This window comes from Nymphalis io, chromosome 16, assembly GCF_905147045.1.
Source record: "Nymphalis io chromosome 16, ilAglIoxx1.1, whole genome shotgun sequence".
NCBI lineage: Eukaryota > Metazoa > Arthropoda > Insecta > Lepidoptera > Nymphalidae > Nymphalis > Nymphalis io.
Genome location: NC_065903.1, coordinates 9,421,217 through 9,448,399, shown reverse-complemented (window position 1 = coordinate 9,448,399; position 27,183 = coordinate 9,421,217). Strand labels below are relative to the sequence as shown.

Here is a 27,183-nt window from a genome sequence, read left to right as displayed (position 1 = left end):
TAATAGTGCATTAAGTTATAGTTAGGCTAATCTCTCTTGAGATTGGCCGCCGTGGCCGAAATCGGTCTGGAGGACATTATTATTATTAAATATATATACAACATATAAACATATATAATAATAAGGAAAAAAAATACATAATTATTGATATGATTAATAAATATTTCAAATCCATACAATAAAATTTTAAGTTTTAAATATTTTTATAAATGCTTTTTAGACAAGTTTTCCAATACAAGCGGTATCTGAGCGAATATATCCGCTTGTATTTTACCGAGAACACCATTGTTATCCTCTTTTACGTTTGTTAAAATTTTGTAACATTTTTAAAACTTCTGATTCAAATGACAACAAGCGTAAACGGCAATTTTTATCTATATTTAGTATCTTAACACTAATATCTGTTTCTTTAAGGGCCAAATATAGTATGTGAGCAATAAATCACTATCACTATTTTTATTCTCGTTTTTGAAATATTAAAATTCTTCTTGTATCACTATTTGCTTAAACTGTGAATTATTTATCATTTAATATTTATAATTAGTTAATAAAAATTAATAAAAAGCCGAGATGGCCCAGTGGTTAGAACACGTGAATCTTAACCGATGATCGTGGGTTCAAACCCGGGCAAGCACCGCTGAATTTTTATATGCTTAATTTGTGTTTAATAAATTCATCTCGTGCTTGACGGTGAAGAAAAACATAATGAGGTAATCTGTATGTGTCTAATTATATTTAAATTATGCCACATGTTTTTTTTTTTTTTTTTATATGCCCCGGGATGGCAAATGACTCCACTCCACCTGATGGTAAGTGGTAGTAGAGTCCAAACGCGACGACGGCCAGTACAGTCGGGAAGAATGTTCTGTACTAGCCGTCCCCGCCATGCCGGCCCGCAAGATGCCTCTTCACGCCTCGTTTGAAGGAACCCGGGTTGTAAGAGGAGGGGAACACGTGAGCTGGTAAGGAATTCCATTCTTTGGTAGTGCGGCAAAGAAAGGAGTTGCCAAATTTCTTTGTGCGCGATGGAATTGATGTCACAGTTAGGCGGTGACATCGAGAACCAGCTCGCGTGGACTTAAGAAGGAAGGGGGAAGCAGGAATTAGAGAGAATAATTCCTCAGAGCACTCGCCGTGATACAGACGATAGAAAGCGCTCAGTGCTGCTATCTCGCGACGCAATTGTAAAGGTTCAAGGGTGTTTGTGACCTTTACGTCGCCAATAATGCGTACTGCACGTCGCTGCAAACGGTCCAAGGCCTCCATTAGGTACTTAGCGGAGCCATCCCAAAGGTGCGAGCAATATTCAACGCAAGACCGTACCTGTGTTTTGTATAACAGGCACAGTTGTTGTGGCGTGAAAAAACGCCGCACCTTGTTCAGAACTCCGAGTTTTCGTGAAGCTGTTTTTATAATAGCCTCGATGTAATCCCTTGGACTAAGGTCGCAGCGAACGTCCATCCCCAGCATGGCGATTTTGCTTTGTATCATCAGCGGTGTGCCAGAGGGAGGGATGAGGGTAAAATGGTGACTTTTTCGCTGTGAGAGCGCACACCTGTGTTTTCTTGGCATTAAACTCAACAAGATTATCAGAACCCCATTTGGCGATGAGCTCTAATGTCCTATCGAGTTCAATGACAAGATTCTCCCGCCTCTCCTCAGTTTCCGCCCGCCCAGCCACTGCGCGTCCGTGGTATCCACCATGCACTGTACTATCATCTGCATAGCAATGTATGTTCCCAAGAGAGAGCATATCATTGATACGCAAAAGAAAGAGTGTGGGAGATAGCACAGATCCCTGGGGGACCCCAGCATTCACTACATAGAATTGTGAAGCGCAACCATCTACTAAAACACGAAGGCTACGCTTGTGTAGGAAGCTGGCAATCCAGGTGCATAGCTGAGCAGGCAGACCATATGCCGGTAGCTTGGAGAGAAGACTTCTGTGCCAGACCCTGTCGAAAGCCTTGGAGATATCGAGGCTGACAGCCAACGATTCTCCATGCTTGTCGATAGCTTCACCCCAGAGGTGCGTTACGTACGCTAGAAGATCACCTGTGGACCGTTTTGGTCGAAACCCGTACTGACGATCATTAATTAGACAGTGATCTTCTAGGTAATGGATCAGTTGGTTGTTTAAAATCCGTTCCATCACCTTACAAAGGCATCGTGTGGCCACATGAAGGTATTGTTGGTGGCTGCGCACTACAATCATCGATCACAGAGTTGTCGGCAAAGAGTTTAGCCAGGAGGTCGGCTTTCTCCTGCGGACTGTGAGCTAGCGATCCGTCCGGATTTCTGAGCGGTGGCAGCGAAGGTTGGGCAGAAATTGTTTTGCACAGACTTGGTCAGACGCCAGAAGCTACGGGAGCCCCTAGGATGCGAAATAAGGTCATGACCAATCTGTACAATGCGCTGTGCATCCGCTCTCGTGTATGCCTTCCTACAGGACTTGGAATTTTTATTGTAGTTTGCTTTCAGTGAGTCAATGTTAGATGCCCCGCTAATGCAGCCGTTGATCCACGCGCGATATGCCGCCTGCTTAGATGATACAGCGTCGGCACATTCACGCGTGAACCAACGGTTACGCGTACCCCTATTGATGAGATCTGAGCTAGGAATGTAGTATTCCATTCCTAACATGATCTCATCAGCAACAGCAGCGGCACTAGCTGTCGGGTCATTCCCACTGAAGCAACGTTCCTTCCAAGGGACTGACGCATAGTAATCGCGCATACCGTCCCAATCTGCCGACTTATAGTGCCAAACGCGACGTTTGCATACCGCTGATGGCGGCAGCTTGGCCTGTGGCACTTTGGTAGATATAAGGCCGTGATCCGAAGAACCAAGTGGAGCCTGAACCACAACCTGATATTCCACCGGGTGAGAAGTCAGCAGAAGATCCAGTAGAGAAGGCGCTTGCCCATCAATGTCCGGGATCCTGGTGGGCTGATCAACCAGTTGGGTCAAGTCGTGTGTGAGAGCAAAAGCATGAGCAGTTCTTCCAGCATGGTCAGTTTTGAGGGATTTCAATCATGATTCATGGTGAGCATTAAAATCCCCCAAAAACACCAATTCCGCGTTAGGAAACTGCTCTTGCGCAGCATCTGCCACCCGACTAAGATGGTCGAATAATCGGCTTGTCTCCAAGTCACCATTGTGGGATCTGTAGAGGCACACGCAGACAGACTCGACTCTGACGAACCAGGTCCACACGTACCACCAACATGGAGAAGGAGGGGTCCTCCAAGCAGCGCAATCGGTGACAACAAACATCCGCCCTGACGAACAAGCATACTCCGGCTTTCGCTTTAAAAGATTCTTCCAGCATGTAGCCGGGATAGTTAAGGTAGCTGGTGTCGGCAGGGCGGAGTATTTGCGTCTCCGTGAGAAACAACATTGCTGGCCGTGCTGTCTCGAGATGGTGGTGGACAGCGTTGAGGTTAGCATGGAGTCCTCGGATGTTAGAGAACTCGACCTCAAACAGCGTGGGTATGGTGGGGGTGTGCACCGCTGAACGACCGTTATTTCTTATTTGCGCTACCATTTGGAAATTAGGAAAAGAGACGTGAGGCGAGCGACGTATTGCCACGATAGGGATGGGCAAAGTATGGAGGCGTGTTTTCCCAAATGTTTGCCAAAAAGGAAAATATACTGATCCGCCGGACGGAAGGGCCCCCGAACCCCCCCGGAAGTGGCCGCCGGGACCCCACCTTCCGGTCACCAACCGGCACGACGGTCCACCCCGAGATTATGCGTGGCCTGGTGGGGCAGCCTCGAGAGCTGGTTAGGCACGCTCGGGCCCCTGTACTATGCCACGGGCGGCCAGCGGAACAGCCGTTTCTTCGGGTCTCCCTGTCCGGCAGGTCAATACAGTTTCCCCCGGCATTGGTTCAACAGCCGTCTCCACTGGTCCAACACCCATCGCGGCAATACTCGCTCGGGCGATGTGTATTCTACCAATCCGCATTGGAGTAGCGTGGTGGAATAAGCTCCAAACCTTCTCCTCAAAAGGGAGAGGAGGCCTTAGCCCAGCAGTAGGACATTTACAGGCTGTTACTATACTTTTGGACATATATTGGATAAATGGTTAGAAAACTATATATTTTATTATTAGTTCGTTCTATTCTAATTATGTTTTAATTATACTTATATATACTTGACTGGTATGTGTGCTAACATTAACATAATAGTTTTAAGAATGAATGTACTGTTTGTTTCCCAAATAATTAAAAAAAAAAAAAAGTTAGTAATGCTTGTATGATCATTATATTTTATGTTAGGTATAGGTAGGTAAATAGACCATTTGATGGTAAGTGGAGACCCCACCTTCAATAGACATTGGCGATGTAAGTAATTAACCATTCCTTACATCGCCAACAACCTTGGGAACTAAGATGTTATGTCCCTTGTGCCTTTAGTTACACTGGCTGACTTACCCTTCAAATCGGATTGCAACAATACTAAGTATTGCTGCTTAGTGAAATAACTAATAAATGGGTGGTTCCTAACCAAACGGGCTCGTAAAAAGCCCTACCAGATAGTAAGTATTCACTAGGTCATCTTGATTGTTTTGGCCAGTTCAGCTATATTTTTCATTTTTTTAATATAATTTCAAATTATTTTAAATAATAAATAATGCCATGAAAATGTATATCTTATTGTAAATTGTAGAATTTGTTTGCTAGTGATGTTATCGTTCCAAGCTGATAGCGAATACCTGTTGTTTCTTCGGTCGGTAAGCACATTAAACACAAAACCAGACCTGATAATAATATCGGAGAGTTTAACAGTTAGGATGTATAAATTTTTATTTTATTTACATGACCAACATTTTTAGGTTTTTATTTTACGGTTATTATTTTATTAATAGAACAAATACAATAATTGTGTTTATAAAACGACATGAATTTTATACCAATTCAGTTTTGTTCATGAGCCATAATGGCCCGTGGTAGAAACCTTTTTACCGAAGACCATAGCTTCAAGTCCAAGCAAGCCATTTGCATTATATATCTGTTGATATTTGTATATTTTTGTTGAAGGGAAACTTGCATGAGTGGGATGATAATCTGTCATACATATATCCACCAAGTCGCATGGTGGAATAAGCACCATATTTTCGCCCTAACACATTCGCATCCTCCACACTTTTCATATCACATATTGCGTCATACGCAATGCCATCATACATCCAACCCGCCAGAGAGGTTCTCGGCATTACATATGATAATAATGAGAGTTAGGGGATGTTTGCGGACACACTTATGCACTAAATCGCTCTGGAGACTATTATTATTAGTATAAAAGTTAACTCTTAAATTTGGTTTTAATCTAACGGTATATGTTACCATCATAACGGTTTGATTCCGATTCGAATAAATATAGAATAGTCAAAGTTGAATTGAATCGGGAACGTGTCATAATTGTTAGAGATTAGTGGAATTGGTCCCCAGCTCTCTATGTAAACACACCGTCTTCACTTCGCGCCAATTCCAATATATATATAAAAATCTCGAATTGGTTTTATTTTTAAATATAACAAGAAATCATATAAATTGATGTAAATAACTCACTCAATTACTCTTAAAAATCCAAACAACATATTTGGACACATTTAACAAATCACAGGTCGCGTCAATAATACATTAATTACTGTACCTTTTTATTAATTAAAAAAATGACGGTTTTAAATTAGCGCGCGTTTTTTTAAACTGTTAAATATTGCAAAAGCCAAACGAATTTAATATTCAAGAAATAACAAAATATTTCGCACCAAAGCAGGATAACAAACTCGCGTACAACAAGATTTTTTATATTTCATTTCTACCTTCATAAAGTTCTTCTTTCATTTTATTTCTTTTAACGTTTTCTTCACCTGCCAAACAAATAACAATCTGGGTCTTTGGCATCTAGGAAGAAGATAAAATGTATTGAAAAAATAAATATGCCTAAACATAAAAACCAAAGCGTATACTAAGAAGGTCTTGTTAAAACGGCCATACAATTTTATCGTCGAATTTTAATATGGCATTTTTACGAAGAAAAACTTACTTTTAAAATGAGCCCTCTACGTTCATATATTCCCCCTACGGTTTCTGTGCCCACGTTTGGAACAAGAGTCAGACCACTACGTGGGTCCTTGGCGTTGAATGGGAAGTAAAGAACGTCCCTTTAATTTACTGCTCATATGAACAGAGTACCAGAATTATATGAGACTAAATGTTTGCATTGAATTAATTCTGACGCACTCAAATTAAATGAAATATCTTACAAGGATCTTCAAACTACAACTACTACAAACATTCAACTCTCTCTTAACTTCTAAATTGTTATAACGTGTGTGAAATTGTTAATATTAACGTTAACATACAGACGTCTACGAGATGTCATTCACATGCTCCTTAGAATTCTTAGGTGGTTCCAAGTGGAATGACAAGCTGAAAATTGAGAGCTATTTCACTACAGGCGTTTTTGTGAGATAAATATTTTTCAAACTAGTTTTTACACTTCCTTAAAGAAAGTAACAGCTTGCAGCATTCATTTTCTTACGTAAAGTACGTCTCCACCATCGACTTCGAAATGAGTTAATTATAAACACAAATAGCAAATTGAAATTCACTTGCCCGGGTTTGAAGCCGCCATCTGATGGTAAAGATTATCGTGTTCTTAATTCAATCGAGCTACTAAGTCATCTTGGCTCTCATTTCACACTTTAGTTTAAATTTTTAATAGTATTTCAACATTATTGTTATTTGATAATATGTCTTTATTAAAAAATATAAAGGTATTGTTTTGCTATAGAAATTTTTAATAAAGATAGTTCTCTTTTTTCAGATAAAATGAGAAATATTTATTAAATTGGCTTTCAATGTCTTACGAGTAATATGAGGATCTAATTACCCATTCAAGGTAAATTTTTACCTATTCAAGGTTACCCAGAGTCAACGACAATAATGTATAATCCACGTTTAAGTATTAAAAAGATATACGATGATATCTTTAAAAAGATTCGATCTCGTACTCGATTTAATTTCATTCATTTCATTCACACATGATAAAGGCAGTTCATATATAATCAAAAAAAAAAATATTTAAACAAATTTGAATTATTTAAGCTGATTGATTTTTATAGAAAAAAATTATTTAGATAACATTTTTTTTTTAAATTGTTTTAATAGATTTTTATCTTCATTTCAATTCTACGGATAATAATAAAATTAAAAAAAATTTTTACCCATCGATAAGTTTCAAATTGTCCCGAGCAATTTTATTACAGTTGGTTAAGTTCATTTTAGCTTAAATTAGCCAGCAGACATGAAATTGGCTCAAAAATGAATAAGCAATCTAAAGCGCAAATGAGAATATTCAATTTAGGTAAATTTGATGATCGATGTCATATCTCAAAGCAGTGACATTCAACGAATGTAGCAGAGAGCGATCTTGTCTTTCAAAACATGTTAGCGAAGTCGTAAGCTTATTATATCTAATGATATTACCTGTGGTAGGGCTTTGTGCGTACCTGAGTGGGTACTAGCCACTCACCAGGTACCTCTACTCCACTCTACCACCATACAACAATCTTATATATATATAATTCAAATAGGTTTTGAGTCATCAATATACAAGATTATAGTATATTCGTGTACTACTACTACTACTACTACTACTACTACTACTACTACTACTACTACTACTACTACTACTACTACTACTACTTCTACTACTACTACTACTACTACTACTACTTCTACTACTACTACTACTACTACTTCTACTACTACTACTACTACTACTACTACTTCTACTACTACTACTACTTCTACTACTACTACTACTACTACTACTACTACTACTACTACTACTACTACTACTACTACTACTTCTACTACTACTACTACTACTACTACTACTACTACTACTACTACTACTACTACTACTTCTACTACTACTACTACTACTACTACTTCTACTACTACTTCTACTACTACTACTACTACTTCTACTACTACTACTACTACTACTACTACTACTACTACTACTACTACTACTACTACTACTACTACTACTACTACTACTACTACTACTACTACTGATCGTAAATGATATCTACCGCCATTTTCTAGACGGAACGACGAGAAACTCAGAATAAGTAAAATAACAACCTGTAAATGTCTCACTGCTAGCCTAAGCCCTCATCTCGTTTTTAAGTAGAAGATTTGGAGCTTAATCCACCACGCCACCATACAAATTAAATACATGAATATGTAGTAGTGCTTGTCCGGGTTTTCAACTCGGAACCATCGCTTAATATTTTCCTCTTCTAACCACTGGGTCACGTCTTGCACCATGCTTTATTATTTTATATTCATTTTTTTCAATTAGCTCTTGATGTATAAAGAAATGTTGTATACGAATTTATGAATGAATTCCGACCCACTTAAGATTAGTTATAGAAGATTAATTAATGAGCGCCTTTCATCCACACCCATCCATCTTATCCCTGCTGCGGTTATTCGATTGCTGGATTACAATCTATCACGTGCAGATGTAAAAATAAAATTATGATATTGCCTTGCGATAAATTCGGATTAAATGGTTCTTATTTTTGTACTTAACATTCAAAAGTGTTAACTAAATATTTCATTATATCACTAAAAGTTAAAAAAAATATATTAAGTATATTTCAGTCAAGTAATCAATTGCTCCTTAAAAGATCTTTTCATCTATCTTTTCCACAAATCGCTCTACAAGTCTTTATATTATAACATTTCTAATATTAGCCAACTCAGAGATACATTTTAAATTTTATCGCTTTAAATCGTATACATATATAATGTATCAAACTGTTATATTTTAATGCAAAAAGGTTTTTTTTTATCACAATTACTGAAAATAAAATTTCTTTATTACATAAATAGATTTAGTATTTATCAAATACTGGCATATTTGCTTTTATCAATTCTATTTATTGATGTGTTCGACATATGCTTGAAGGTTATTCAATAAAGTACTTCATTCGTGATTGGAGTCCCTAATTCCTTCCGCAACGATAAATCTTAGAGACAGGATGTCAATACTTATCCAATATTGAGAGGAAATAATTTTCAAGATAGTTTTTGTTATTTATTTGTGAAAATAAATATTTAATATTGATGTATTTCTTATTTCTTTTTTTTTAAATAAGTTACTAATAAATAGTTTGGTGCATTCTATAATTTATTTATTAATTTACAACAGATGCCATGCCACTTACACGAACCACACACACAAAAGGAAAGACAATTAACAAAACAATAAATTAAATTCATCAACAATAATATTATATGAATTATCAATATTATATGAATGATTATATCAAATTAAATATTAAATATATCAAAGTAAATTAATTGCTACTGGGGCTCTGTCTAATGCCAGCAGGTTATTTAACATTCACTATGACAGACAATATGGAACAAAGAAAAATGTATTTTTTCACGTACGAAGATTAGTTTTTGGGGCACGTTTGCGACACAGACTTCAGACAGAGACGAGAGGGTCCACTTGTTAGAACGCGCCTATCTTAACCAATGATCGCGGGTACAAACTTAAGTAAGCACCACTGAATTTTCATGTGCTTAATTTGTGTTTATAATTCATTATATGTAATCGGCGGTGAAAGATAATATCGTATAGAAACATACAAGTGTCTAATTTCCCTGAAATTCTACCACTTTTACGTCTAACCACCAACACCCATTGAATCAGCGTGGTAGAATTAGCTTACCTTCTCCTCACAGGGAGAGGCAAGCCTTAGACCAGCAGTGCGGCATTCGTAGGCTGTTACTTATGGGCTACAGTTGAGCATGAAGATCTGGCGCTTCACTGTTTTCTTGCAAAATTCTCCAAATATTGAAATCTTTGTCATTGAATTTGGTTGTGTGTACGAGTACATTGCAACGTTTGAACAGATGTTTAAGTAATCACTATTGTAATTTTTCCAATATAAGTCCATACTTTTTCTCGTACGGCCAGACGCAAGCGCTTGTTTATAGTTTGCTGCGAACTAGAGCATAATGTAGTAACCATATTACTTAAGGACTATGGAACTCCTGAGGGTTGCGCGAATCAAATCCAAATTATAATAATCTAATAATAAAACCGTGTTTTAGTAAAAAAATACATATATTTATTTATTAAATAGAAATATAAAAATCAAAAAGAACATAATTATGTACTTAACATTTCTTATCTGCAACCTAATCTGACTCTAGTCTCAAAGCGAACGAATATAGCTTAAAATCCATTAAAGGGAAAGATTTTCACTTCGCGTCTGAAGAGTTATCTCGAATATGTCTATTTCCCGTCGATGCTCGTTTCAATAGTAAATTAAGTTACGTAGTACAAATTGAGTCTTTTTATATATAGGGATAGTAAACTCGAGACACGATCATTACCATTATAATGAAATATAAAATTCCTTATAAATTTACTAACTATAGTTATATACTGATCTATCAGTCTAATTACATGTAATAGATTTATTTATTTTTCTTGAGTACTTCATGAATGTAATGTAAAGCTTTATTTATTACAAAATAATTTTTCAGACTGGCTTGTCGACGCTGATCGCTACAACTGATTGCTATGTTAACAGCGTACAATATTTATTTGTTAAATTTACTTCCTTGTAATCCAAGAAAGATAGAGCCACAAACTCTCAATTGTTGTTTCGGTCCAAACATTGATAAATGTGAGGGAAGCTAATAAAATAAAGTTGTTCAACTGTTTATATATCGATACAAATTTACTATAGAGAAAAATGTTGAAAATTACTAATAGTTGAACATTATGAAATATAAAAAAAAAAATACTTTTATCGGCGCTTTTAGCAACACACTGTTTAAGCATTACTTTCAAAAATGCGTATTTCAAGATGGCGGCTAACGCTAATTCATTATTATGGGGCTGAGGTCAATTCACTATTGTCTGTCGAAAAATTTTGATAACCCAAAAAAAAACAATATGAACTAAATAATTTTTCTTTATTATAGTATCGGTTATTAAATAGTTTTGTACTTTATGGTTCTTACAAATAACATCATAATAATTTTGTGTAAACTCATTTAAGTTTAACTTGAGTAAGCTCAGACAAATTTGTCGCAACATCGTATATAGTCTATAACGCCGTTAAAATTAAATCTCAAACTGATTTTCACACTCGACTAGTTTCGTAAGGGATTTAAACGGCAGACGTCGGCTGATACATCTACGAGTATCAGTAAATTTTATTTATAGATGCTTCAACATTTCTTTCATCTTGTTTAGAATCTATAATATTTTATTGATTTGCACATATTTGTCTTCAGTTTTTAAATTAAGAAATACATCACATATATATCATAGGTACATAAACAGTGTCAGTCTGGGAAATAAAAATAAATAACGCCATAGTTAGGACGGTGTCATCTTCATTTATTTCTGTTTTGTGTCTGTCTGTTTTTGCTTCGTTAAATAGAATAAGACATTACTAGATATTTCTCTTCAATTCTTTAAAAGATTGCTTTGCTAAGTAACAAAATAATGTTATATATGTCTGTTTCAGGTATGTATGTTTGATGACATTTAAATTTAATAAGCATTTTTTTAATTTATTTCTCAAATAACAGTCATAACAGTCAATAAATTAAATTATTAAAAAAATATTTTTATTTAATTATTAAATAATATTTTGTGGTGTTCGAAATTTTCTCTATACATCGTTTATTCAATCAATCAACAGCCAATCGTTGTCCACTGCTGAACATAGGCCTCTCCCAAGGTGCGCCAAAGCTCCCTGTCCTCCGCCTTCCGCATCCAGTTGGTGCCCGCCACCTTCTTAAGGTCGTCGGTCCACCTGGCTGGAGGGCGCCCTACGCTGCGCTTGCCGATTCGCGGTCTCCACTCTAGGACTCGTCTGCTCCAACGGCCATCGGTCCTACGACATACGTGACCAGCCCACTGCCACTTCAGCCCGCTAATTTTGCAAGCTATGTCGGTGACTCCGGTTCTTTTCCGGATAATCTCATTTCTGATCTTATCCTTCAAAGATACTCCGAGCATAGCTCGCTCCATAGCACGCTGAGCGACTTTGAATTTGTGGACTAGTCCCGCAGTTAGTGTCCACGTTTCGGCACCGTATGTCATGGCAGGTAAGACGCATTGGTTGAAGACTTTCGTCTTCAAACATTGCGGTATAGACGACTTGAGGACTTGACGAAGGTTGCCAAATGCTGCCCATCCCAAGCGAATTCTTCGATCGGCTTCCTTCTCGAAGTTGTTCCTACCGACTTGTATTATCTGTCCTAGGTAGGTATATTCACTAACAACTTCGAGAGGTTTCCCCTCGACGTATATCGGTCCCGGCACGACATGCCTATTGAACATGACCTTGGTCTTGTCCAAGTTCATACCGAGACCGACACACCGGGAAGACTCGCCTAGGCTACGCAGCATTTCGGTGAGTTGTTCCAGCGACTCTGCTATGATGACGATATCGTCGGCAAATCGAAGGTGTGAGATGTACTCGCCGTTTACATTGACTCCATACCTAGTCCAATCCAGCGTTTTGAAAACGTCTTCCAACGCGTTGGTGAACAGTTTCGGGGATATTACATCCCCCTGTCTCACCCCTCTGCGCAGTTGGATCGCCTTCGTCTTACAGTCCTGGATGTGGACAGTCATTGTAGCGGCGTTGTACAGACATCTCAGTACCTCGATATATCTCCAATCGATATGACATCTCTGCAATGAGTCGAGCACTGCCCAGGTTTCGATGGAGTCGAAGGCTTTCTCGTAGTCCACAAATGCCATACACAGCGGCTGATTGTACTCTTCGGTCTTCTGCACAATCTGCCGAACAGTATGGATGTGGTCCACGGTGCTGTAGCCTGATCGAAAGCCGGCTTGCTCTGGGGGCTGGAACTCGTCAAGTCGTCTGGCGAGACGGTTCGTGACGACTCTTGAGAACAGCTTATACACGTGACTCAGGAGGGAGATTGGTCTGTAGTTTTTCAAGAGGGTTTTATCACCTTTCTTGAAAAACAGTACCACCTCACTCCCGCTCCACGTTTCCGGGGTCTTGCCATGTTGGATGACGGAATTAAAGAGGCTTGCTAGCTCTTTCAGGACCGGAGTCCCGCCTGCCTTAAGCAACTCTGTTGTGATTCCGTCATCTCCCGGAGCTTTGTTGTTTTTAAGCTGTTCTAGAGCCGCCCTAATCTCTCCTTGGTCAACGACCGGGAGCTCCTCGGAGTAATGGCGCATAAGAGGGGCGCGCTGGTCATCAATACTGATTCCCACGGGTTTATCCGATCTTGAAGAGAACAACTGCCCATAAAACCTCTCTACTTCTCCGATAATCTCAGGCCTAGAGGTAACGACCCCACCATTTTCAGTTTTAAGTTTTGTCAGACGCGGCCTCCCAAACTTGCGAGCGAACACTTTCGATCCCCGATTTTGCTCAATCGCAGCCTTGATGGCACGGGTATTGGAGCGTCGGAGATCGCGTCGCGTCAGCGTTTTTATTGTTCGGTTTAAGGCCTTATCTGAAAAAACGATGGTAGTTCTCGTCGTTTTCTACGTTTAAAAAATAAATATTAAAGATTTTTAATATTTCAACGTTTAATGATTTAAAAAAGTATGATTCTTTAAATAAAGTTAGATAATGTTGTTTTAAGTTTTAATCTTGGAAAGGTCAATCCAGGATTGCCAGTGGAAGGTATCTTTTCGCTTTAAGCTCCATCCTCAGGAACGTGATCTGAACAAATATTATTCTTTAATCACAGACATACCTTCACAACATGCATTTATAATTTATTAGATACTTTTATAGTTTAAATAGCTCTTTCTCGTCCTGTTGTTCCTAATATAAAAACTTTTTTGCCATTATTATTTTATTTAGGAACCTGTAATATTAATAATAACATACAATAGTTAATAACGACTATTGTTACAATTTATTATATAATAACGATAAAATAATCGTTATTTACAGCACTAAAACGTAAAGGCTTCTTTCGTTAATGTTAGTTTCGCGTGTAAGTAAGCAATTACTTATAAGGGTTATAACTTGTGGCCACTTTCTCTTTAAATAATTTTCTCGTGGAGATGGGGAGATAACGCCTATTAATATCATCTAAATTAACGAATACTTGATATATTAAAATTGGAAATTTGTGTTTATTTGTCATACATATCAAATATAAAGACATGTACAGTTTTATTTCAAGTTATATACCGTTTAAAAGCAGCTATTATTTATATATAAATGATTTATAAGAAATTAAGGTAGAAAAAACACAACTTAAAAATTAAATATATACTAATCTCTTAATTATTTTAAGATATCTTTTAACATTTTAATATGAAAATTTATATACACTTACTGCCTTACATATAAACATTGTTTTGTAAATGATAAGTTAAAAAATGCCGTAATGCTGAGTGCATTCGGCACCCTTCAAAATGGAATACAATAATACTACGGATTGCTGTTTGGCGGTAGAACATGATAAGCAACTCGGCAATTACAGTTCCTTTATGCAAGTAAAGTCAATTAAATTCGTCGGAGTTCGTAAAGAGATTAGTGTTTGACTAATTCGTAAACTTTAACTACAACTTGGATAATTTAGTCTAGAAACTAAATACACTAGGCCATATATTTTAGGCTATAGTTTATTGTGTTTTATTTTATATACGTAAAGGGTAGTCAGTAACAGCCTGTTAATGTCCCACTGCTGGGCTAAGGCCTCCTCTCCCTTTTTGAGAAGAAGGTTTTAGAGCTTATTCCGCCACGCTGCTCCAATGCGGGTTGGTAGAATACACATGTGACATAATTTCAATGAAATTAGACACATGCAGGTTTCCTCACGATGTTTTCCTTCACCGTCAAGCACGAGATGAATTTTAATCATAAACTGTATGTTACTGTAAAGGGTAGTCCCCTTTACGTATATAAAATAAAGCACAATAAACTATAACTGCATACACAAGAATTTTCAGTTTTTTTAATAGATAATGTAGACTAAACGTTAGATTTAAAGCGTATTGCAGCTGAATTTTAATTATCATGAAACTTAATTACGTTAAATACGAAAAAACTGTACAAAGACTGCTCCTCTTAAGGATAAGTTTTGGAGCTTATTACACCACGTTGATTTAGTGTAAGTTGGTTCACACGTGTGAAACCATTTCATGTAACACATGCAGGTTTCTCATGACGTTTTCTTTCTTTCCTTGACTTATAGAGACAAATAAATCACATGCAAGCAAGCGCATCATCGCGCTGATATTATCCAGCATCTAACATCTAACATTTTCTTTATATAGGTATATTGTGTAGTAGTGTGCCATTCGAAGCTTCGCTTAGTAAAGTAAGCCTGAAAATGTCCCACTTTTTGTCCAAAGCTTCCTGTCTTGTTAAGGAGACCGTTCATTCCACCACGATTTTCTATTGGTGAACATCGCTTATTAAAACTCATATTATACTGTTACGCTAAAACTATTAAATCAATTACAATTTAACTTGGTACGTAGGTAGAGTATATCCTGAAATAGGATACTTAATTTTATTTTATTTTGTTAATAAATTGAACGAATTTTAATATTGCCAGAAAGTGAGGAGGTTCTGAGTCCTAATCAAACATAGACTACTTTACATTGCTTGGTATGTCGAAATAAAACAAGAACGCTACGCTTAGGCAGAAATTAAATTACTCAAAATTTACATCATTTATGTACCACAAACCAGTCACCTCCACATATAATTATCATATGTTCTGTATACATATAGCATACAACTGGAGTGCTTTTTTGTACGCGCTCATACTAGGAGATCAGTGCGACTTAAAAAAATAGATAAACTGTTTATTAAGACCCTCAAGAGCAATGACTAATAATTATCTTCGGCCCATTTCTGAACTTGCATCTTATTTATATTAAAGCCATCTGCGGAGGAGATATAGTGCATAAGTGTGTGTATAAATAAGTGAAATCTATTATTACTACACTCTCTTAGGTTGATTATACAATCTGACAGGAATGGGAACCAACGGCTACCTTACGAATTCCAGAATTTAAACACGGCCTCTTTATCCGCCTGTACTGACTTATCTTACTTATCCCCTAGACCGACGAAGTATTTGAAGTGCATAAGTACATTTTATAAGTATAAAAACACTTCAAAACCAATAAAAATAAACTAGCCAAGATGGTATTATACTAAAATGTTATATATTTTACATTTATATGACAGACGAGGAACGTATTTTCCTGTATTTAAATCATTTTATGCTTAAATTATTTATGATCGAGAGAGTTCCAGAGACGTGTTACACCAGTCACTTGAGTAAGACTGTTTTTAAGTACGTTTGCAGCGATTTGAATACAAAATACAAAAAAATATATATTTATGTCAAAATAATATGAAGAAAGGAGTATCTATATATCTATACATATAATAAAAATGTAACTGTTTGCTGTTTGTACGTGGAAGATATATGAGTAAAAGTATTATCGGGGGCCTTTATCAACGCAATAAAAGCCAAAACAGTGATAGTTAGAATTTTTGTCTGTGCGTTTGTGCGCGCTAATATGGGTGCGGTTTTCACTAATTAGGGTGGCAAACTTCACTTAAATTTATTGTTTGTTTATTTCAAATTTAAAAAATGGACAATTTCAGAGATTTAAATTATTCCAATGTAAATTGAGCTCAGATCTTAAATACATGATCAATTATATTAAATAGGGTCCGACTTATGGACTTGCCTATGCGCTTATGTAAAGCGCGCCGACTGCCGCGCTGTTATGTGCGTTGAGTTATTGTCTCATGTATCGGATCATAAAGAGTGAGAAAGTCCCACCGAACGCGGACAACCCCAAATTTTGGTTATGGAGCAAGTGTCTCATGTAATAGGAGATCATAAACAGTGAGGTGTCACCGAACGCGGATAACTCGAATCTTGGTTGTAGAGCGAGTGTCTCTTATACCAGGAGATCATAAACAGAGAAAAGGTCTCACCGAACGCGGATGACTCCAATCTTGGTTTGGAGCGAGTTTCTCATGTATGTAAAGGATAAATGTTATATGGAAGTCTGTGATTTAAAAGTAAGAAGCATGAAATGTCATTCTGAATGAGAATGTTTCAAAAACGGGGAAACATTATTCTTTTTGAGAGCTTTCGTTGCGTGCGCTGCGTAAACGGTTAAAGTTACACAACAACCATATATGATAGAATTGTTCCTCTTGAAAAGTTCTAAGAAAAGTCTGCGATAGCATTTGTCTATCTTTTAAGGTTGACTGACTCATATATCTCACTATAACTCTGTATGATAATCAAATTTGTTCTAAAATAATGCATTATTTGCGAAGTTGTTTTTATAAACATGGCATTAATTCCTATGAAAGATATCGAGGAGGTTGTTTGAAAATATTCATACTTAAGTATTTGTTTTCGGTTTGTAAATAAGTTGAAGTTTATAGGTTAGATAGGTATTTCGTTTCGTCGTCGCAAATATTTTTTTTCATTGTGAAATTTATACGTAGTCATTTTGTTGATAATAAGTACTTATTTTTTAAATACACAGATTCACCTATCAGTTTTAAAAGGACACATTTTTCTGTGACGGTATCGTTTGCAGTCACCATAAATAAAGTACAGGGAAAAACATTCAAGTACCTATGTCGAATAGATTTAAGGGAATGCTATTTTTCTCATGGCCAATTGTATGTTGCTCTATCTGGATCCGGGTGCGGCAAAAACCAATAAATACGAATATCCTACGAAAATAAAACTAAAAATGTTATACATACAGAAATATTATAAGCCTGCTCTTAGTGATTTATTTAAGTTATACGCAATACTTTATAAAAGAAATATTAATGAATTATCTCGTAATATATGAACTACTCCATAACTACGAAAAAGAAATAACTAAAAAAAACGTTTGTATTTACAGCTTACGCTCTGATATTTTTAAATAAATTACGTTGTGTGTTTTAATTATAGATAAGAAAACTTTTGTAATTCCCGCTATTGTTGAATTCAGCCCTTTATTTAGTATGAATAATTCCCAAATTTTCTTTAATCGGAGGTCTTGATTTGTTTCCCGAGGGGAGATAATTAGTCGGGATGTCAATTCGAGCTTGACTTTTGGCGGATGCTAAATTCGCTCCCGAATGCGCTGACGAATTTATCTTTTGTCAGCGTTTCCTTTCACTTGTTAACGAGAGCCACGCTGTAGAGCCAAACTAATTAATTTTGCATCATATTGTGATGCTTTAATACAAAAGTTATCTTTATACAGACATTTATAAATAACGATGCTTCTTATGTTTTCGTTTTTATCTGAATTTACATATATATATACATATATATATATATATATATATATATATATATATATATATATATATATATATATATATATATATATGTTTAATTTTTTGATTATTCTTTTAAGAAATTATATATATATATATATATATATATATATATATATATATATATATAATTTCTTAAAAGCTGTTTATTTACATTACATAAATTAACAAAAGCTTCCTTTCTTCCGGTGTAGATCATCCCCAGAAACTGAATATAATACTTATAAAAGTAATTATCATGGAGATTATTATTATTATCATATGTGGTAATAATAATTAAATATTTACTACTAAGACTTTATTCAAATTTACGACCTCATATAATTTGATTAAAATTTTGTATTCTGTTTAGTTTAATTTATAACACACTAAAATTCAGATAATAATATACTGCTCTATCAGTCAGTTCAAGTAAACTATTTGAATGTGGATACACACCCCTATCATATTATCTCACCTTTATAAACTGGTCATAAAACCTAACGAGCAATGGTTACATTTATTTAACACACACACACGTACCACATTTCTGTTCCTTATAAGAAAACTCTAAAATGACCTAAAAATATTCACTAAAAATGGTTTTAATAAAGTTGGAGATTTGCCAAAAAGTACCTCTCGGGTGGATATTTCAAGCTTTCAACTTCACCTCGTGTAATTTTCATCTTATCCACGATATTGCTTCAGACCTCAATTTCCGGATCGTTCGTTATCAAGTGCTTGATAATTGGCTTCATAATAAACTATAAACCTTTATATAGTATTATTTGAATCTGTAAAAAATACACATAATGTTAATTACAATAGATGTATCTCTTCCTTTTCATACTTGTAGACTTATTCATTCTATATATGTGGTGTATTCAATATTCGTTATAGAACAACGCCTTGCCTATATTAAATACTTTTCTGTAATTTATTCATTTAATTAATAAATTTCATTGGTCGAGATCTTAAACAATGTATGATATTTACTATAGATTATTCGTTTTTTGAATGTCACTATCGGAACTTCGGAAGTAAAAATTAAGTGGATAGTTGATGGAGTGACATAGTGTTGTATTATAAATAAAAATATTTATCAAATTATTTGGAAGGCATAATATAGCAACGATATTAGCAAATCGCAAGAAATACGATAAACGTAATGTATCTTTACTCCTTCTCTTTGATTGAAAGAGGCTTTATAAATATGTACACAAATGTCAATTGTTATATTTTTCGTAAACAGGCGCGGAAGCAGCTCTATAAAAAGTTTGTGGCTATGGCCACCCGAAAATGGGCCAAGTGCAAGTCGGACTACGGTCTCGCTCTACATATATATCAGACGGTCTACATATTTATATCAGATACATCGCATTCCTTCAAAGGGTAGACGTTTCCAAAATGTCAATACATTATTAAAAATTAAACATATACATTTAGTCAGGTTATATAATTAATAATAATAATTTATTAAGAAATAAACATAGCCTTACAAATGAAAATACAGTTTTTATATTACCAAGTAAAAAAAAAAACGAAATAACAAAATTAAAATAAAAGCAAAATAATAATATAAAAACTAGGTACATGATATGTGTTAGGCTAATTATAGTTGATACTCAATTGCTTACAATATTTGTTGTGCTGCGATGCGTTCAAAACTATTTTATTTGTTATTTTTTAAATTTTATTAGAGTATTTGCAACAATCGACCTCAATTAAGGTTGTGTGCATGCCCAACGGGCCCACAGGGGTGAATTGCTTGTGGCCTTGAACGTAACGGGTGGTGTCAGGTACACGCTGTAACCGCATCATTGAAAATATTCGGCTATAGTTGCATTTCGTAGGATATTTTGATTTTGCAGTTATAAAGAACATTATCAAAATAAACTTTATTCAAGCACATTTAAATCGTCATTTTACAACATTATAATAATATATTGCAAAGTTACCGCCGATTCGTAGGGAATCTACCTTTTAAAAATCCACACCGAGAGGAAAGTATGATTTGAGCAAGATTTTATATATTAACCTTATATGACTACATTGTGAATAATCTATATACTAAACTAATATGAAAAGAAAAATGGATTTGCTATCCTTTTTAACCTCATACAAAAGAAAGGGAAATAAATATATTTAGTCCTCTTGAGTTAAATGAAACGGCGAGACTGTAAACGAGGAAACGACTTGCAGAATATTAGTTTAAAGTTTATTATAATCAGCAGACAATAAATAAATGAAACCGTTTTTATAGTACATCGCTTTTCAAAAGTGACGTCACATCATAACTTTTAACAACTTTTAAACAATAAAAATATATCCTTATAAGAAGAAACGTTGGATTGGATAGTTCAAAAACTAATTCAATATTGAAAATATTACACTTTCTTATAGATTGTCAAAAATCTACCAAATATGATACAACCAACAATTATAATGAATTGTAATTACAAGGTTCAAAATTAACTTATTTGTATATAGAATCGCTAGAAGTAGAAGATACTTGTAACACAAGCTTAAGGACTATGTGCAATAAATTTGGCATTATTATACCTAACATGGTAGATTCTGTTCTAGAGAATAGAAGCGTCAATGTGGGCATTAGTTTCAATGAGAAATCAATTCGAGACCAATAACTTTTAAGCACATAGCCATTTATTTGACCTCATTCCAGTTAAGTGAGCCAACATTGAAGCCACATTTAATACTGTCCCGATTTAAGGGATCGAGTATAAAGTAAGATTCACATCAAACGCATCGCATCGAATAGCGCGGCAACGTATTTTATTTAAACTCCATATTCGCATGGAATATTCATACCAAGGAACACGCATGCGGCGACTTACAATAGGCATGATGACAGTATTAAAGAATTAAAAAATAAATGATTTTGGAGAAGAAACTATTTTAAATGGATTCTAAAAAGTGATCTCATTTTAATATACATATTGAGATGAATAATATTTTTAATACAACAAAAGTATAAAATTCTGCAATCGGCCATTTCGGCCTTTATTTGAAACACCAATCAGAGCGAATGACGTCACGCATCAGTATCTATAACCCTTTCTCTTGAAAAGTTGTTGTGTTTACGCATTTCAAAATTAATTTTGCATCATTTAATCAGTTGAGTCGTTGGTTATTCGGGGTTTTGTGAAGAAAATAAAACATCCAAGATCCGTCAGTGATGGAACAAGGTTTTGTTAAGGCAAATTCCTCTAATTTGACCAGGATTGATTTGGTGATGTTAGGAGAGTTTCTTTCATCAAATAAAGACTTTTGTTCATATGAATTTCGAAATGTGAAAACTTCCCTGTAAGTACATTTTTATTTATCTTTAGTGTTATCATAGGTTTTTTTCTGTTAGCTATATAAAATTACTCGCAGATGAAGAGCCCTTATATTGTTACCAGTAAGAATTGTTAAGACAATATTTCATTTAGCTCCACTAGTACTGAATTTGTGAATTTACCTATTTACGAATACTTCTATAAATCTAAATATGTCATAAATATATAATAAATCTTTATGAATCTCTGCCTCTATATATTTAAATGAAACATCTAATCTCCATACACATAACACCCTGTCCATTGCCACCTTCTGAATTCGTATATTAATCTCAATCATCAATTTTAATAATAATACACAAACAATTTGTTAAATGTTGATATTGATGTATTTTTACACAGAGGGACCGCACACCACTTGTAAACTTTGGAATTCATTTTTAACCTTAGGAAATACGCAATACTTTCTGATTTTCTTCGTTGAGTATAGACACAATACAACGTTTACTATCGTTTACTGTGGCGTGACGTCACGTGCAGGCGCCATGACACCTGCGGGTGTTTTCGAGCGAAATTCAAAATAGGTAAATGAAAATGCAATTATTTACGTAAACAGTTAGTTTATTACTGAAATAAAATTATTTTCAATAATAGTAGACGTGTACCTACATTATAGAAAGTTTCAAAATCAGTCATCATGCCTATTATAGACTATGTTCCTTGATATGCGAATATAGACTTCAAATATTGGGGAGACTTAAAATTTCCTTCACCGCCTACAATGCGCTGCAGTACGGTGCGATGCGACGCGTTTTGAGATTGTGAATCTTACTTAAATGAGTCTTTTCAATATATTTAACTGAGTTATTGGCATTATATTTTTCAGAAGCTGGTGATAATCATATATTTTATTTATATTATAGGTAGGCGGACGGGTTGATGAGCCACCTGCCGGTAAGTGGCTACCATTGTCCATTGAAATTGACTTTGTAAGAAATATTAACCGTTCTTTACATCGCCAATGCACTACCAATCTTGGAAACTAAGATGTTATGTCTTTGGAACTAAGACCTTGTGCCTGTAGGTACATAGCTCAGTTACCCTTCAAACCGGAACACAACAATACTAAATATTACTGTTTGGCAGTAGACTATCTGACGAGTGGGTAGTCAGGCATGTCATAATATTTTTAAAATTTGCCTCATGCTTAAGGGTTTACTTTTCATTTTATGAAAATGTATTATTTGATGAAAGGTAAAAAAAAACAAATCACAAGTCATCATTAAGAAATAAAAATTTTTATTATTATCAGTTCAAATATCGTATTTACATTCTTTCAAATGATTAGAAGCACATTGTTTAAACAATTATAATAAATCGAAATAAACTCAGCGGCCGCACAGCGTCAGCGATATGAAAAATATAAATCAAATTAATAAAATTGTAAATATCCTATTACATAATTAATATTAAAATAAATCTCATAAATTCCCATGAATACGCGGCAACTCCATATCTGTCAATACCTTCGTGCAAATACAAATTCGAAAACAAATCATAAAAATCAATATATCAAATATAATCTGTAATTGAAAAATATGTATTTCAAAAAATTAATTAAATTAATTTTGTCTAATAAAATAATAATAATATTCTACTATAAAATAATAGCTACCAAGTTCAAAGAACAAGGCAGTAATATTGCTCGCTGTAACGAAAAGGCGCGGATATGAAATATGTATGTAGTCGCAACGTCCTTTGTTGTTCACATACTTGCAGGGTTGGAAAAACAAAAGTAAGCACGAAGATTTGAACAATATTACACTTTTACAAAACGAAGCATATAAATTATACAAATCACTGTTATATAGTACAAAATATTGCACAACACATTTATTAGTTGTTTATATCCTCTTAAAAATAATAGAAAACTTTCTTTTACTACTAAAATATAAGGAACAATGACCAAGGGCCAACCAAACAAAGTGTTATAGAAGCATCGTTTTGTAAAATACGAAGTTACCGCTATGAAACTCATACAGCAATGGCAACTTGTCCAGGACTGGAGAAACTAAAGTATACAATAAACTAATATGACTATTTACAAATAACTTTCGTCTACTCGTACACTTCGTTACATCAGTTCTTCATTATACAAATGCAAATTACATTTTACGCGACAGTACATCGCCATTCGCCTAATTACACTTGTCTCGTAATTACGTTTCGTTTACGCATTCGTGACATTTATTTCTTACGTAATAAGAACTAAATTCGTTAAAACGTTTCATTTGCTTTAATCAATAAACATAAAACTACACAGTTCCGTTCCGAGGATAGGATTAGTTGAATTCGTAATGAAAATTAATTATGAAACAAGTGTATGTTAGTGATAAACTCATTCAGTTAAATGCTCCGTCATCATCGTACACTATACACTTCATCATCATACACTACGCCAGTGCCTCACTCAACGGGTGAACATCATCTGCACTAATTACACAAATGGAACAAACTCAACAAATCATATACACTGATAGTATTGCGATTTTTTTTTCTATACAATTTACTCGCTAGTTTGGTGTTTGGAACCGAATTAGGGTTAACTAAGCCGAGAGAGTGGAGAACGGCCTTCGACTTTATGATTATAAATATTGTCAATAAGTATGAAGAATATTTCGTACATTACAAATATTTTTACTATAAATGATTAAATTCTAAATAAATATTTTCTAATATAGCTACGAAATCGAATCGCGTTCGCGTTACAAAAAAAATAAATCAAAAAATGTTCTATAGATTGAGCGAATCTATAGCCTGTGCAAAGTTTGCTTCCAGAAGATTATCCTAAACAAATAACGCTTCTAAACGCGGAATTGATCCAAAATAAATATTTGAATTAATTTCGAAATTTTGCGCTCAAACGATATCGAGCGACGTCCTCCACTCAATATAATCTCTAAAGCTCTGTATTCTCTACACTACACTAATTATACTCGCACTAGTGTCCGCGCACACTGACAACTCGACACTACTTATGTCCTGCCTAACTCAAACTTTTCTGTCTTAAACATTGGCAGTGAAGTATGACCTATTCGTTAGGCTAAGCCTATTTAGGCTATTATTATTATTTTTTATTCGATTGATTTAAGTAAAAACGCATTTTTACAGCTTAATTTTTTCGTAGAAATTTATATCAATTATCCTATTACAAAGTAATTATTGTATCTAATTATGAGAATTAAAATAATTATTGCATAAATTATTTTTTCTTTTTTTTTCAGACCGCACGTGTTGTCTCCTTATAAGCGGAGTAACAATGTAAACCTGTCAAAACAGTTTCAAACACGGTTCTATTGGTTCCGTTCTTCATTTATATTCCGAGCGAATGAAATGAGAAAATCTCGTCGCAGACTTGCATTGTCTTTGTGAGATGTTCACTAGATCGAAAACTATAATAAATCTTTAAGGACTTTCTCGTTGAATTCGAACATTCTCTAAAGTTTACTTGAATTATGAAATTGTCTAAAAGGATATGATTTTTCTATCTTCTTTAACGAAATCGAAATTTCGAGAAGTAACTCGGTACTTATCATTGTTTACATTCTAAAGACTATATTTTCATTTCTAGTCCATCACATTTTTATTCTAGTATAGATGTTAAACATTTAAGTTGCCAATGCGCCGGTACCTACATTGCGACCCTAACCTTACAATGTGAGGGACCACTAAAAATTTCGCTAAAACGGTAAATTCCCTAATAGCTAGAAATCTAGCTTCGTTCTACATTCTTGTACAGATTAATTAATAAAATTTTCATAATCGAACCTATCACGTTACAATATACAAAAGGACGGTCCCACACTTAATAAACTTGAGATCTGTCACGATATTTTAAATAAATTTTGGTTGACGTCTCATTTATTATTTAATTGTATCACTGCAAGCGATCCATCGCTCGCTTTCCCCGACTTAGGTCGGTGAGAAGTGAAAACTAGCGTTCGATACTTTAGGATATAATACTCGATGTATTCATTACCTATTGGAACAACAACGCGTTGGTTATACCGAAAAATTTCGACATCCCGATTTTGAATCATGACAATTTTTTTTTAAACATAGCTCACCACCATTAGCTTCCCTCGATAGCACCTCAGGAATGTGCACGTTAAGACAGACGCCAAATAAATTTACTAAAGCTCTAATAGAAACGACAATTAATTTTCTCCGATTGTCTTTGTTCGGTAAGTAACTTAAAGATTATAGATTAGCTCATCCGGTGCTCGGTGATTATGATACAAGGGTCACTTCATAAGACTGCACTGATTTCATATATCCCATAGTAAATATAAATAAACATCTTCAAAATTTTTACCAAAATTATGAGCATATATCCAGCATAAAAATCTTATTTTTTTTTTAAAATAACTCGTCATACTCTCAGTTATAGATATACATGGCACACTGCTCTGTTTATATATATTTATACAAATAAACGGTACACTCGACACCTATCAGTATACCTTGTCACCATAGAATAATTGAATTACATGGATGGATATTATTAGAAGCTTAACAAGCGCTAATGTAACATTAAAGTCGAAGCGATCGACGGATGGATGGAGTTCGAGGCGAGCTCGTGAGTGTGACGACAGTCGCTGCGCGTTCGAGCGTTTATACTAGGAGAGGGGCGGGGAGGGGGAAGGGTTCTTGGACTATCAGGAAACGTTGGTCCGTCGAAATGAATGAACCGTATTTCGACCGTTGATTAAAACTATAGGAATTGATAGGTACTAACTAAGAATGTCCCGCTCGGGGAGGAACAAGTGAACAGATTCTACTACGCGTGCGGTAGGCGCCTAGTCTTCGGGGTGTATGCTCACGCCTTCCACTGTGAAGATCGACACCTCTGCAACAAACGAACATTATACGTTATAAGCCGCTGACAAATACCGGTGAGGCGGTACAAGATGAGACAATGGACGTGAACTATTTAAAAAACTTAAAAACAAGTCTTCTTGTCTCTTCTTTCAAAACAACTCTTGTTGATATATAAATAGAGGAGTTTACTTATATTTTTTGCCCAGTCTACTATCCAATTCTCAGTTTCATCGTCGGATTAGCTCGGTGATACCACATTATGGTTTTATACTCCGAATTATATGTGAAGTAAGTCCTCAGTAATCCGATGAAACGTTTTGCAAGGCGATGTCGGATTAAATTTTTCTTACTACAGAGTGCTACCACCAACCCATTATAATCCAGATTTTTTAAAGGAATACTTTGCAATGTTTGAAAGTCGCAGGCAAACTAAAACGACAGGAATCGTGACACGTTACGATTGTCGCAACAAGTTCCACCCACACATCGGCCGTTGCTTGGCTTACGTCGGATTACAGGGCAGATCAGACAGAGGCCGGATTACCGAGGGTCTACTATATTTGCAAAGTTTCAAATCTATACGGCTATTAGAATTAGACTAAAGCCAACTTCCTCGATTTG

The 27,183-nt window shown here is 35.1% G+C and overlaps 2 protein-coding genes across 3 annotated transcripts in view; one reads left to right on the top strand and one right to left on the bottom strand.

Annotated features, from left to right (window-relative positions):
• LOC126774192 (sphingosine kinase 1-like) overlaps window positions 1-27,183 on the top strand; it is a 311,061-nt gene that overhangs the window by 104,226 nt on the left and 179,652 nt on the right. The gene's annotated exons all lie outside the window — the stretch shown is intronic.
• LOC126774201 (cyclin-dependent kinase 14) overlaps window positions 22,958-27,183 on the bottom strand; it is a 74,097-nt gene continuing 69,871 nt past the window's right edge. For both annotated transcript variants that reach the window (XM_050495609.1, XM_050495610.1), the window contains exon 11: window positions 22,958-26,590. In XM_050495609.1, the coding sequence (XP_050351566.1) occupies window positions 26,541-26,590 (50 nt within the window). In that variant the 3' untranslated portion in view covers window positions 22,958-26,540. The remainder of the gene's footprint in view (window positions 26,591-27,183) is intronic.